Source organism: Eptesicus fuscus, chromosome 16 (genome assembly GCF_027574615.1).
Source record: "Eptesicus fuscus isolate TK198812 chromosome 16, DD_ASM_mEF_20220401, whole genome shotgun sequence".
In the NCBI taxonomy this organism is placed as follows: domain Eukaryota; kingdom Metazoa; phylum Chordata; class Mammalia; order Chiroptera; family Vespertilionidae; genus Eptesicus; species Eptesicus fuscus.
The window spans coordinates 49,804,782-49,817,956 of record NC_072488.1 but is presented as its reverse complement, the minus strand read 5'-3'; the positions used below and the strand labels follow the sequence as shown (position 1 = coordinate 49,817,956).

Here is a 13,175-nt window from a genome sequence, read left to right as displayed (position 1 = left end):
CACAGTGACCACAAGGGGGCAGACACTCAATTCAGGAGCTGCCCCCTGGTGGTCAGTGTGCTCCCACAGGGGGAGCACTGCTCAGCCAGAAGCTGGGCTCATGGCTGGCGAGCTCAGTGGCGGTGGTGAGAGCCTCTCCCACCTCTGCGGCAGTGCTAAGGATGTCCGACTGCCAGCTTAGTCCCGCTCCCCATGGGAAGTGGACCTAAGCCATCAGTCAGACATCCCCCAAGGGCTCCCGGACTGTGAGAGGGTGCAGGCCGGGCTGAGGGACCCCCCCCCAAGTGCACAAATTTTGTGCACTGGGCCTCTAGTCTAATATAATTAACAGATTTTTGTTTGCATTCAACTCCAAAATTCCATCTTTAAACTATGCACAGGAAAGAAAGAGCTAGGCCTTTTCTCATACTAGGTTATTCAAAGAAAATGGCAACTGGATGGCTGTTTTTGACACTAGGACCTCTCAGTTGCTCACTTTCAGGGATCAGGGAGCATTTTAATTGTCTGGAGGAATCCAGCCAGGCATTAAAAGTGGCCTACGTCAACCCAACTTTTGAATTTAAAGCCCTGTACTGAATTTTGTTTGAGTAAACCCTTTTCTCAGGTCTTTTTTAGGTGGGTTTCCATAATATAATCCAAGATCTACTAGTATATCTTATAAAGGGGTGATTTTTCAGAAGTCTCCTTAATCACAATGAAAACTTCTAAATCTAATTTTTATAATTGTTTTTATATTTTACTTAGAAAATTATCAACATTCAGAAGTACTACTTCTTGTGACTTTAAGATATCTGACTATTAAAATGTAAACACTTCATTTATTTTTCTATTCTAATTTCTATTTGAAATTAAAGAACTGGAAAAAGTAGAAGTCAGACATTTGTAATGGTTGAGTGAGGAAATCATCCTAAGTGTCCAGTTGTCTGTTGGACCAACCAATCAAAACATAATATGCTAATAATATACTAAGGCTGCCCAACCGCTTGCTATGACATGCACTGACCACCAGGGGGCAGATGCTCCAACTGGTAGGTTCGCTTGCTGCTGGGGTCCGGCTGATCGGGACTGAGGGAGATGGGCTGGACATGTCTTAGAGCCTTCCCACGGTCCTTCCCCAGCTGGCCAACCTCCCGTGTCCTTTCCTGGCTAGCCAGTCCCAATCGGCCCTGATTGGGACTGGACGATAAGGGGACGGACACACTCTGAAGCCCTCTCATGTTCCCTCCCTGGCCCTGATCATGCACTGGTGGAGTCCCTCCACCTGGCCTGTGCCCTCTCGCAATCCGGGACTCCTGGCAGATGTCAGACAGCCGGTTTCGGCCTGATCCTGCAGGCCACAACCCTCAGGAGGGTGTCAGATGCAGGGCTCACACTATATAATAAAAGCCTAATATGCTAAGCACTGCTGTAGTGGTGTGAGCCTGACCTGATCAGTACTGATTGGGCACAAGCCTGCAGCAGGCACAATGGGGCAGGGATGAGTGGGAGTGGCAGGTAGGAGCTGCAGGCGGTGTTGGACTGTGGGTTTCAGCCCAATCCCTTCAGGCCACCCTGAGGGAGCCCACCTGTGCACGAATTCGTGCACTGGGCCTCTAGTTCTTAATAATAGGACAAATCTAATCTTTAGTACAGCCTCAGTGGAAAGCAAGAATTTGGAGCAATGAGGTTTTTTGATAAAATGATGACCAGCTCTAGGACCTCCTAAAATGTAGGCTGTCCCTATCTTAAAAAGAACTATGTTGCAGAAAATGTCTGCAATTTGAATAATATCTCTCAAAAACATGGTATAAATATGGGTTAGTTCCCAGGCTAGCCCTTCAAAGGCTTATTTAAACCAAAATAAATTAAATGAAAAGAGTAGGAAGCAATAGCTTTGCAGTACCAGTAATTAAGCAAATCAAAAGCAATTAAGATTAGGAAATATATTTTTAATTCTCTTAAAAATAGGGAGCTTAAGGAAATAATGAGAGAGCAAGGATTCATTTTGAGATTCTCATAAGTTACAGCTCCTTCTCTCCTTGTTCATTGGATCCCACATTCACCAGCTTCCTTTCTGGTCTTTGCAGACTCCTAGCTTGTTCTTGCTACTGGGTCTTCATAATTGCTGACCCATCAGCCAGGAACACATTTCCAAGAGATTGTTCAGTGTCTACAACCTTCTGATTTTTAAGGTCTAAGAATCCCTCCCCACCCCAGGCAGCAGCTGTACCATCACCCTCTGTCAATGTCTTCATGGTTTGTTTGAATAATTGTATTATTTCCTTTTCACTTGGCATACTTGTTTACTATCTGTCTCCTCCATTCATACACAAATTGCATGCAAACAGGGACTTTGTCTTCTTTATACCAGTAATTATTCAATTATTATTATTATTATTATTATTATTATTTATTTATTTACTTTTGAAAGGCCCCTGAAGGGAATGTTGAATAGATAGATGTGTTCCAAATATTCTTCATTTTATGATTTTCTTATTTGCTTTAATATAATTTTTAATTTTCTCTAATTCTTTAATTCCAAACTGATGTTTATCCATTTGATAAAAGAGACCCAGGCTGAGAATCATTCTCTCAACATTTATTGATCAACAGTAAAAAAAACACATGGTTCCTCAAAAATAGAATAGTAGTGGTCAAGAATGGAGAGAGGTAGAGAAAAGTAGGTTAAAAACCGCCTATTCATATATTAACAAAAAAGAGAGTATAACGTTGTTTTAACTAATTGCATGTCTGTAAAAGGCATAAATATGGGGGAGATATGTGCATAGAAGCAAAATCTTTCAAAAGAGACAAAAGAAAGGATGACGGACGAACATACTGTCATAGACCTACAGGGAACACCACTGGAAAAGTACAGAGTTGCTATTCAAAATGTATTTTATATTGAGTAGAGAAACTTATGCTAATGAGAAGAAAAGAGCAATGAGAATAACATTTTTTTAAAATCTATCATGAGCCAAGAACATTGCCAACTGTTTTCATATTTAATTTTTACAACAATCTTTTGAAATTCAAATTATATTATCTTTGTTTCTCCAATTGAGGAAACTAAAACTCAAAGTTAAATAATTTAAACCAGAAATATCCCTATGACATTTCTCCAAAAAGAACACACATTAGCTAGATGTTTGCCCTCATAAACATGAACATCAACATTTACAGAACAAATAAGGAGCAAGTTTGAGTGGGTATTGTTAAAACAACAACAAACTTTTGCTTAATAAATTTGGTTTAAATTAGAATAACAGCTAGTTATTCTGTTGTCTGTGAGAATGATTTTAATTACTTACCAAAAAATCGTGCACTGTGGCTGTGCTCTCTAATTGTCCCCTGTAATACCTGTCAGGGTTGGAAGTTTTTAAATAACAGATTCTGTTCATGAGTAATGGGTACCACGTCCCTGTTCCTTCCTATTTTCATGACAAGTGAACAGATAAAACAGCTGAAAATTTACATCCACAGAACACAACCAAAGCAGGAAAAAGAAAAGATCAAATAGACAATTTTCCTATAGTAACTTACTGCTTCCAGAATTGGAGCTCTGTCTGATTTTGCATGCCCCATGTCCTAACCACGGCTGGCATGCTGCCCTCATATAGATGGAATCAAAATAGATCAATGAGGAAGAAAGTAAGTGACTTTTCTTCCTCTCTCTCTGTCCACAAGGATTGTAGTATCCGGTGTAATAGTCAATGTGGGCTGGTGATAGATCAAACCTAAAAAAGTAGCTTTGGGCATTTTATTTGATTTCCTCTAACTCTAAAAATGTGTGCTTGGAAATGAAGCTCCTTGGATTTCGGTTTTCTGAGCTCTGATATGTTTTGTTTTTTTTCCCCCGTTTACTTAGTTGTGTATCATTTATTCTCATGCTTTACCCGGCAAAATAAGTGCAACTCAAGCTCTTTCAAAGAAATCAGGACCTAAGTGAATGCATCATTTTGACAGTGGAAAATGACAATACATCTTTCAGAGTCTCTCCATACTTGGCTGATAAATGAGCCACATCAACTACAAATTCTAATACCGAGCAAAGACTAGTGAAAACAAGTGAGCCCATTCAGAAGATAGCAAGGAGGACTGCCAGAGTGTTTGATGGTTAGATAAGAAAAAAGATTGATTCTTTGTTGATTTGTAAAAAATGAGCAAAATGGAAAATGAGTTAGACTGCAACTTAAAGCTCTCAGCTAATTACTTATTTACCAAAGCACCACTGCAAAGCAATAACCATGCAGCCTTTGTTCCTAAATTAATTTCTAATTGCTTGTTTTTTTTTTCTAAAACAGGCAGTGTGAAATTTTTAAATCTATAGGAATTAACAGAGCATACATATAGTAATGCACATAAAAATTCAAACTCCCCCTCTTGGCTCTTAACATTTTATTTTATCTAAAATATTTAAAATAACTTATAATGATCCTATAAAATAAAAGGCTAATATGCAAATAGACCAAATGGCAGAACTACTGTTCTATGTAGTTCTAGCTATGACACACACTGACCACCAGGGGGCAGATGCTCAATGCTGGAGCTGCTCCCTGGTGGTCAGTGTGCTCCCACAGGGGGAGCACCACTCGGCCAGAAGCTGGGCTCATGGTTGGCAAGTGTAGTGCTGGTGGCGGGAACCTCTCCCACCTCCACAGTGCTAAGGATGTCTGACTACTGATGGACATCCCCCGAGGGCTCCTGGACTGCGAGAGGGTGCAGGCTGGGCTGAGGGACCACCACCTCCCCCCGCCCAAGTGCACAAATTTTGTGTAGTGGGCCTCTAGTTTTTATATAATTATACTGAGATTTTAAAATATAAATGTAAATATGATAGTATCAATACGTTTTTAAAGTTTAATTATAAAACTGATAAAATAATCAGAAATCTCAGTAATAACCCCTTCCCCTTGTAATTTTAGAGAGAATGAATCACTAGAAGCCTGATTTGTGCTATCATAGGCCTTTGGGGATAAAAATGCATCATTGAGGTAGGCATTGACAGTTCTAATCAGGATTATGCTTCCCTTTCTTTTCTGGGCATTAAAAAATAGACGAGACCACTGACTAGTTCTGGTGTATAGAATATGAGTAAAAATAATGATGCCATTTCAGGACCAAGGCTGTATAGAGCCTCTTCGGATTCTCCAAGGACCTCTCTTTCTGCAGGGGCAATGTGAAAAGCACAGTTTTTGCAATCATGGAGTCACCATGTTGCATCGGCCTGTTAAAACGCTACCTAGAGAGACTCAGGATTGGCAGAATTTTTTTTTATTTTTATTTTATTTATTTTATTTTTTTTTTGTAAAGGGAGGGAGAAATAAACTTCTATCATTAATCTTTCAAGGTTTTGGGTGTTTGTTATTGCAGCACAACCTCTCCTCTCCTTTCTAACTGCTACTGAACATTACAGCTTTGTTATCAATTTATTCTCAGACCTGGGGACCCACCTTTGTGAGATAGCTAGATTTCTAAAAGTTGCAAATAAAAATAAGTTTGGGTAAGTGGAATAAAAATGTCCTATTTATCACTCTATCATATCAGAGGTGCTTTCTCATGATTTCTGATAGACCTCCAGTATGTAATAACAAATGAATCCTAGGACTTTATCTTACTCCATGGAAGACATTTCATTGTATTTTTTTAGACTATGAATTCTTTACTGGGTCAAATGGCCACCAACAGATAGAACAACAAGACATATTGGGTCTAAAAGGTCAGGAAATTGGGGAGAAAACAAAGAAAAAAGAAAAAAACAAATCTAAGTAAACGTAAGTAATGACTCCCTTAAAAATTGGAAGGTGTGCATTAAGTTTAAAGTCTTGGACACACAGAGATGGAGAAGAACTCAGGGGTGATCAAATGTCACAGCTCTAACTGTAGATGAGAACAGGGAGGCTCAGATTAAACTGACTTCTTCAGTTTCCTAGTTAAGTTCCTACTGAGGAAAGGGGTTTGCTTTTATATTGTTGAACAGCATCTGGCCAACCCCTTCTTTGTATCTGTAATTAATATTTAAATATGTAGTCTGGAACATGTAAGTGTGCGAGGCCTTAGAGCAGGCTATCTCTGGCTTTATCTTAGTTTTTTCCTAATACCTACATTTATTTTCCCTTTTCTGGCTTTGTTACTTCCTTTCGGTTTTGTCATACTTTAACCCTCTTTAAATGTTCCCTGCGATAGGATAGTTATAAACAACAAATAAAATTAAATAATTTCAAAAGCCCATTCCAATTCCAACATTCTGGTTTTCTAGGAAATAAGGGAACTAAATATTTTAGGTATTAAGTTTAACTATAATTTATTTGCTCAATTATATGACTCGCTGCAAAGCAAACAATCAATGGGAAAGTGCTCAGTCCTGTATTAGGGAAGCTGTGACGATGGGCTAACATTCCAAATCCCACATACCCACTTTATCAGAGTTTTCCTAGAGGCATTGCTTTCATCCAAGATCCATCCCTTAGAGATGTATCCAAAAACAGTCAATAATGAATAAATGAGAAGAATCTATAGACAGACTCCCTGGGTTCAAAATGATGAGCTCTGCCATTTACAAAATCGTTGACATTGAGCAAATGACTTAAACTTTTTAAAGCATCAGTTTCTTCCTGTGTCAACTGAACATAATGATATAAGAGTATTCCTACTTGAGAAGCCTTAAATGAGATAACAGACAAACTATTCAGAAAGGTGCCTGGCACTGCTCAATGCATGTTAGCATTTCATAGATGATTATGAGGCACCATGAAAAGACGAAAAATGAGTGACATCAAAATTAAGAGCTTTCTTTTTTCAGTAGGAAAAAACCAGGAGGGATTTCTCCAACTGCTCAACAGAAGCTGTCAACTCTTGTAGCATTTGTGATCAACTGGGCAGGCAAGACCTGGGAGCTAATGCAGGGTTTGAAACTAACTCTTGTCCTTCCCTAATATCCCATGTAAGCTTTACTAGCCTGCTATCAAAACGCCTGTTGCTGCTGAGCAGAAAAATAAAAGGCACCTAGTTCTTAAGGTTTGGATGGCTTGAGATTCAGAACTATTGGTGGGGATGGGGGAGTCGTGTCCTTTGATGATAGTCATCGCTATAGGGAACCCACTGACAGAGGACACGTTTGCCCTCCTAACACAGGTCAGATGCAAGCTTCTGACAGGTTACCTAGGCTCCAATCGTTGATGGAGCATGAAACCCCATCAGAGTAAATGGGAAGGTTAACAGATGCCCAAAAGTCAAGGATAACCAGATAATTATGGCAGACAGGACTCCTTCCCTCAAAATCTGCCTTAAGAAATGTATGCAAGACATGTGTATGTCCAAAACGAATGGTCTGGACACCTTAGCATCACCATTAAGGAATGAGTACAAATAAATTCCCTACAACAACAAAAAACCACACCCTTTTCTTCCAAAAATAAAAAAATTGAGTCTCAGTGGTATAAACTGTATTCTATACACGCTTCAATGAAGACCTGTCCATATGGACCAAACAATCCAAGGGAACTGTGCACTGTTTGTTTGGGGCCAGAATCATGGCTTCCTGACACTATTATTTCAGCTGAAGACACCTGCATTAACCCCTTCACCCTCTGCCGTCACCCAAGGCTGAGCACCTAACAGGTACCCAGTAAAGACCCACAGATGAATTCAATCAGGGCTGGGAAGAATACGATTCCTGCTAGCTAGAAACGTCTTCACATTGCAGACAGTAAAAGCTTACCGAGTCTGAAAGTGCAGAAAATTCTAAAGAAAAATAATCTAGGAAAATACAAGTAAATTTAAGATGTTTAAAAAGAGGATTATATTGTAGTTTCCCAAAGGAAAAAAAATCCGTATTTTTTTCCCTAATAGGTATAAGTTTATAACTTCATGAGTGGCAATGCACATAGTTAAAAATATTTTTGACATTAGAACAGAAATATTTTCTGTAAACACAGAATGATCCCGAATCACAGTTTCTAGTAAATATGGAAATGTTAAAAATAGACAAGCCTAGATGGGTACGACTGACATTCTGGGCTGAAGGATTCTGGCTGTGGGGCTGTCCTCTACACTGTGGGATCCTGGGCAGCATCCCTCGTCTCTAACCACTAGATGCCAGTAGCAACCCTCCCCTCAGTTCTGAGAACCAAAAATGCTTCCAGACATTGCTAACCGTTCCTAGCGGGGCAAAATTGCCGTAGGTCTAGAAGATAGTTCAATCACTCATAGCAAAGAAGAGTAAGAAGTGGAGTGTGTGTGTGCAGGCATGCACATCACTCATGCATTTATAGGTTCAATAAACTGTGAGAACAAGTCTCCTATTTGAAAGCTTGGCCACAGTGCAAGGTGGTGAGGCACGTTGTACCTAATGCTTCAAATATTTCTGTTCTAATGTCAAAAGCACAGAACTATAGACTGTGCTTTTTCGTTCAGTAGGGCAGGGCGATTGCTCTTCTCTGTGCTGTCCTTGCTCTCCCCAAGGGTGGATAGACTGTCCAGACACTCTATTCCTATCTACAAGTGAGCACCATCACTCTACCAAGGGATCGGCTGTTTCTCTTACACTGCGCTTTTTCCCTTTTGGGATAACTTACTAAACTTCTCAAAACTTTGCTATCTGTGAACTGTGGGTAACATACCTCTCAGGGTCCTTGTGAGTTTAAAATGTAACAATGTAACAGTGGCTAATACAAAAGCACCCAGCAAGAGTTTATGAAATCTAAAATGTATGACACAAATAAAATAATAAGTAAAGTGGGTATCCACTGGCAAAGCGATTTTTGAAACTGTGCCAATGAAAAGGCCTGAGGAGGCCCTTTCACTGGCAGATAAAGTGGAGGCCCCCTTGAGTAGAAAGACATAACCCACTCCCATCTCAGCGTGGAGGACAGGAGCCCCGCGGCACCAAGTCGTGTGCATTGGCTCGTGATTCACCTCTCGGATACAGAAGCCTGTGGTTTCATTCTTGTTCAGCCATCATCCATCTCCTGTTCAATTGGCCTGAATTGCTCCTCATAGCTTACTGAGGAGCAGCAGAAAAAAAAAAACACACACACAGACAAAAACAAAAAAACCACCCTTATTATACCAGAGACAGGCATGAATTATATTTATATGGAATTGTTACAAAAATATGATCCCAGTAGAGAAAGGCTTACAAAGCATTGCTCTTATACATCTGAAGAGTGAACAGTGAACAATAAATGATACAGGGATTCAGGAAGATTCCAGCTGTGAAGAACAGCTGGAGACCAAGCTCTGGTGGAATGATATTAGGGCTAAAGTCCAAAGTCTGGGGCTAACTCAAACTCACTTTGTTACCTTAGATAAGTCACTTCTTGTTTATGTATGTACTAGAGACCCGGTGCACAACTAGAGACCTGGTGCACAAAATTCGTGCACAGGAGGGGGGATCCCACAGCCTGGCCTGCACCCTCTCCAATCCAGGACCCCTCAGGGGATGTCTGACTGCCAGTTTAGGCCCAATCTCTGTGGGATCGGGCCTAAACTGGCAGTCGGACATCCCTCTCGCAATCCAGGACCACTGGCTCCTAACTGCTCACCTGCCTGACTGCCTCATCACCCCTAACCACTCTGCCTGCCTGCATGACTGATGGCTTTAACTGCTCCCCTGCCTGCCTGATCACCCCTAACCACCTCTGCCTGCCGGCCTGATTGCCCCTAACTGCTCTCCCCTGCAAGCCTGATCGCCGCTAACCTCCTCTGCCTCAGCCACCGCCACTGTGGCTTTGTCCTGAAGGACGTCCAGATGGATGTCTGGTCTAATTAGCATATTACCCTTTTATTAGTATAGATGTATGTATGTATGTATGTACATATGTATTTACTTACTTCAGGTGATTAGAGTGTATGAAGAGTGTTGTAGGGACAGAAAATAAGATGTCTCTTCAACCCTCCTCCTCATTCAGTCTGCTCCAAGCTCACTGGTCTCTTAGCCAGTCCTGAACACATTGGGCCCCAGGGCCTTTGCACCTGCTACACCCTCTGCCTTGGCTGATATCTGCATGAAAAGCCATTCCAGTGATGTCTTCGGAGCTACCTGAAGTAAAATGTCAGCCTTATGATACCTTATAGGCTTAGTTTGACTCCTTCCTGATTCCGCTTCTCCTTTTTATGTTTACCATGTAATATTCCATAGTTTACTTGTTTATATTTTTATCATCTATTTCCCACACTAAAAAAGAAGCCCAACAATAGGAACTTTTGTCCATTTGTTCAGGTTTTGCCTAAAAGAGCAACTGATACATTGTAGGCCTTCAATTAAAATCTGCTCAAAAATGCATGCAAATGTGAGTCTGGTCACATTAGGCAGAAAAAAGTTGTAGCTTCCTCCAACTACAAATTCTCCTTTGGCTGTGAATTCTGCTGAGAAATAATGCTGAAGGTTGAAGATCAAGAATTTAATTTAGCCCTAGCCAGTTTGGCGCAGTGGATAGAGCGTAAGCCTGTGGACTGAATGGTCCCAGATTCCATTCCAGTCAAGGGCACACGCCTGGGTTGCGGGCTCGATCCCCAACCTGAAGGAGGCAACTGATCAATGATTCTCTCATCACTGATGTTTCTATCTCTCTCTCCCTTTCCCTTCCTCTCAGAAATAAATAAAAATATATTTAAAAATGAAGTTAACTTAATTCAAGTGTGGTCAGTTTGAGATTTGGTTAGAGATAAGAAGTTATTTTGGTAGCAGAAGCAGTTATGGCAAGGTCCAGCAGGATGGTCAAATTCTATGTCTTAAGTCACAAACATAGTGGTGCCTGGAATAAAAATGTGTTTTTCCTAGTCTCTGCAAGTCCTAAATTAATCCATTGGCTTCTATGGATCAATCAGTATTTATTTACCTTCTTCATTCAAGAATCAAGCTCTGTCTCCAGCTCCAGTTAGCCTATTTTATATTTACAGGTTTTTACTATTATCCCCACTTTACAGCTTGATAAAAAACAGAAGCTAAAATAATAAAAGAAATACCTGGAGAATATTATGCTGAGTGAAATAAGCCGGCCAATGAAAGAAAAATACCACATGATCTCACTCATTTATGGATAATAAAGAACATTATAAACTTGAACAAAAAGATAGATACAGAGGCAGTAAAGCATCAAACAGTCTGTCAAATTACAGCAGGAAGGTTAGGGAGAGGTGGGGAAGATAAGAGATCAACCAAAGGACTTGTATGCATGCATATAAACATAACCAATGGACGCAAAACTCTGGGGGGTGAGGACATATATGGGAGTGGGGTGGGGGGGTCAGTGGTAAGATATGTACACATATAATACCTTAATAAAAAAAAAATTGAAAATAAATAAATAAAAAGAAATACCTGGTTAAATAAATTTCCCAAGATGCTACAGCTTTATAAGTATGTTTTTAATTTATTTTCACCTGAGTAAACCCTACTCCTCTGTTACCAGGCTCTGAATATTTTTCCAAAAAATCTGTTCTGTCACTTTCTCACCCGCTGACCTCATGCTACTTATTTGATCTGGGTGAGCCTTTGGTTTGCTCCTCTAAGTGGAAGTGATAATAACACCAACATCTACAGCTTGTAAATGCCCCAAAGAGAGCTCTTCTTATCTCCCCACCTTTCAGCCACCTCTGGACATTTCCTCAAAGCCACCTTCCCTTCAGGAGACATGCAGTTCCCAAGGGCATCCATCAGCCTGCAGGCCAGCCCTGCTTTGCCTGAGCAGCCCAGGGAGCACTAGTCAACCACTGATTTCCATCAGAATAGGAACACAAAGCAATTTTAGCAAGAGAAAGGGAAATTAAAATATCCTAATGTGAAAGAAAATGTCAAAAAACATCAGAAAGGCAGGAGTCTTTTTAGCACTCCATGGAAAGGAAAACAAAGAATTTATTTCAGGGCAATGGAAAAAAACAGACCCCATACCTCTTTTGAATGAAGCTGCCACGTGGCTTCCTTTCTCTCTCCCTCAATGGAAATTTGAAATGGGAAAGTTTCCCAAATAATTTTAGATCAGTCATGAGTTCATATGGTTTTGACATCATAACTCTTGTCATGTTGCCATGCCAACATGAGGAGTGAGGAGATGAAAGCTTTCCAATGAGATGATATGAAAATGTAGGGCTTAGATGCCATTCAGTTCTCCATGGGGTGATCACTAACAATACTGCCAACTATAAATAACAAGGGCTTTCAGACCATCCTCTCACCCCTCTCCCTTGCCTTTTTCAATGAGCACTGAAAATACTTGATCTATTTCGGAAGCGAAATCTGAAAATCCACTTCCCTAAATGTAGGCCCTGCTGTGTAATAAAAAGTTACACAAGTCTTTATTGCTGCTCTTGGAATAAACCACCAGGTTAACTAGACAACCCCAGCTCCTACTCCACATGTAACATAACCCCAGCACACCTGATTTTTAACTCCTTTATTTGCACCCAGAGGTAAGGATGTGTACGGGTTTGAGAACTGTGTCCTCAACTGTGAAAACATACAAGTTAAAGTGCTTAAAATAAAGGAGAGGTGTCACAGAAGTTAGAATAGAGCGTACTGTGGTCCCCGAGGGTCTTAAAAATGCCCACATTATTTTGCTTGTTAGCTCATTGTGTTGATTAGATTCCACGTATGAGTAAAGTCATATGGTACTTGTGACAGACTCACAGATAGAGAGGAGGCTGATAGCTGGAGGGGGTGAGGTGAGGCTGACTGGAGAGGGGAGAGGTAGAGGAATGCAGCAAAAAAGAAAAAGAAAAAAAAAAAAAGAGGAAAAACTCATGGACCCCGACAACAGTGTTGTGATGGCCCGGGGGAGGAGGGTGAAGGTGGAGGAAGGCATAGCGTGGATAAATGGTGATGGACGAAGACTTGACTTGGGGTGGTGAACTCACACTACAGTGTACAGACGATGTGTTGTAGAATTGTGCACCTGAAACCTGTATGATTTTGTTAACCAGTGTCACCCCAATAATCTCAATTAAAAAATGCCCACAGAATGAACATGCCAAGTCATCCAAGGTGTGCGATGTTTACACTCATCGCTCTTGCTCGTCAGTTCGATTGGGTTTGTTATTTGCTTGGGTTTCTGCTTGAACTTCTAGGATATTAGGTATGTAACAGAGCAAACACAGAAGCTGTATCTTCCCTGTCTCAATTTCAGCGCTGGATCAATGGTAATAAAACTTACACTTAGTGGATTCCTGGATAATAGCAAAAAGCGATGAAAGAATGT

General features: G+C 40.6%; 1 protein-coding gene across 7 annotated transcripts in view; it reads right to left on the bottom strand.

Moving 5' to 3' along the window:
* The window catches only part of CTNNA2 (catenin alpha 2), a 982,769-nt gene that overhangs the window by 662,177 nt on the left and 307,417 nt on the right, over positions 1-13,175 (bottom strand). Inside the window, exon 7 of one of the 7 annotated variants that reach the window (XM_054728044.1) lies at positions 3,394-3,406. The exons of the other annotated variants lie outside the window; for them this stretch is intronic. Within the exon in view, the coding sequence (XP_054584019.1) occupies positions 3,394-3,406 (13 nt within the window). The remainder of the gene's footprint in view (positions 1-3,393; positions 3,407-13,175) is intronic. 7 annotated transcript variants of the gene reach the window in all.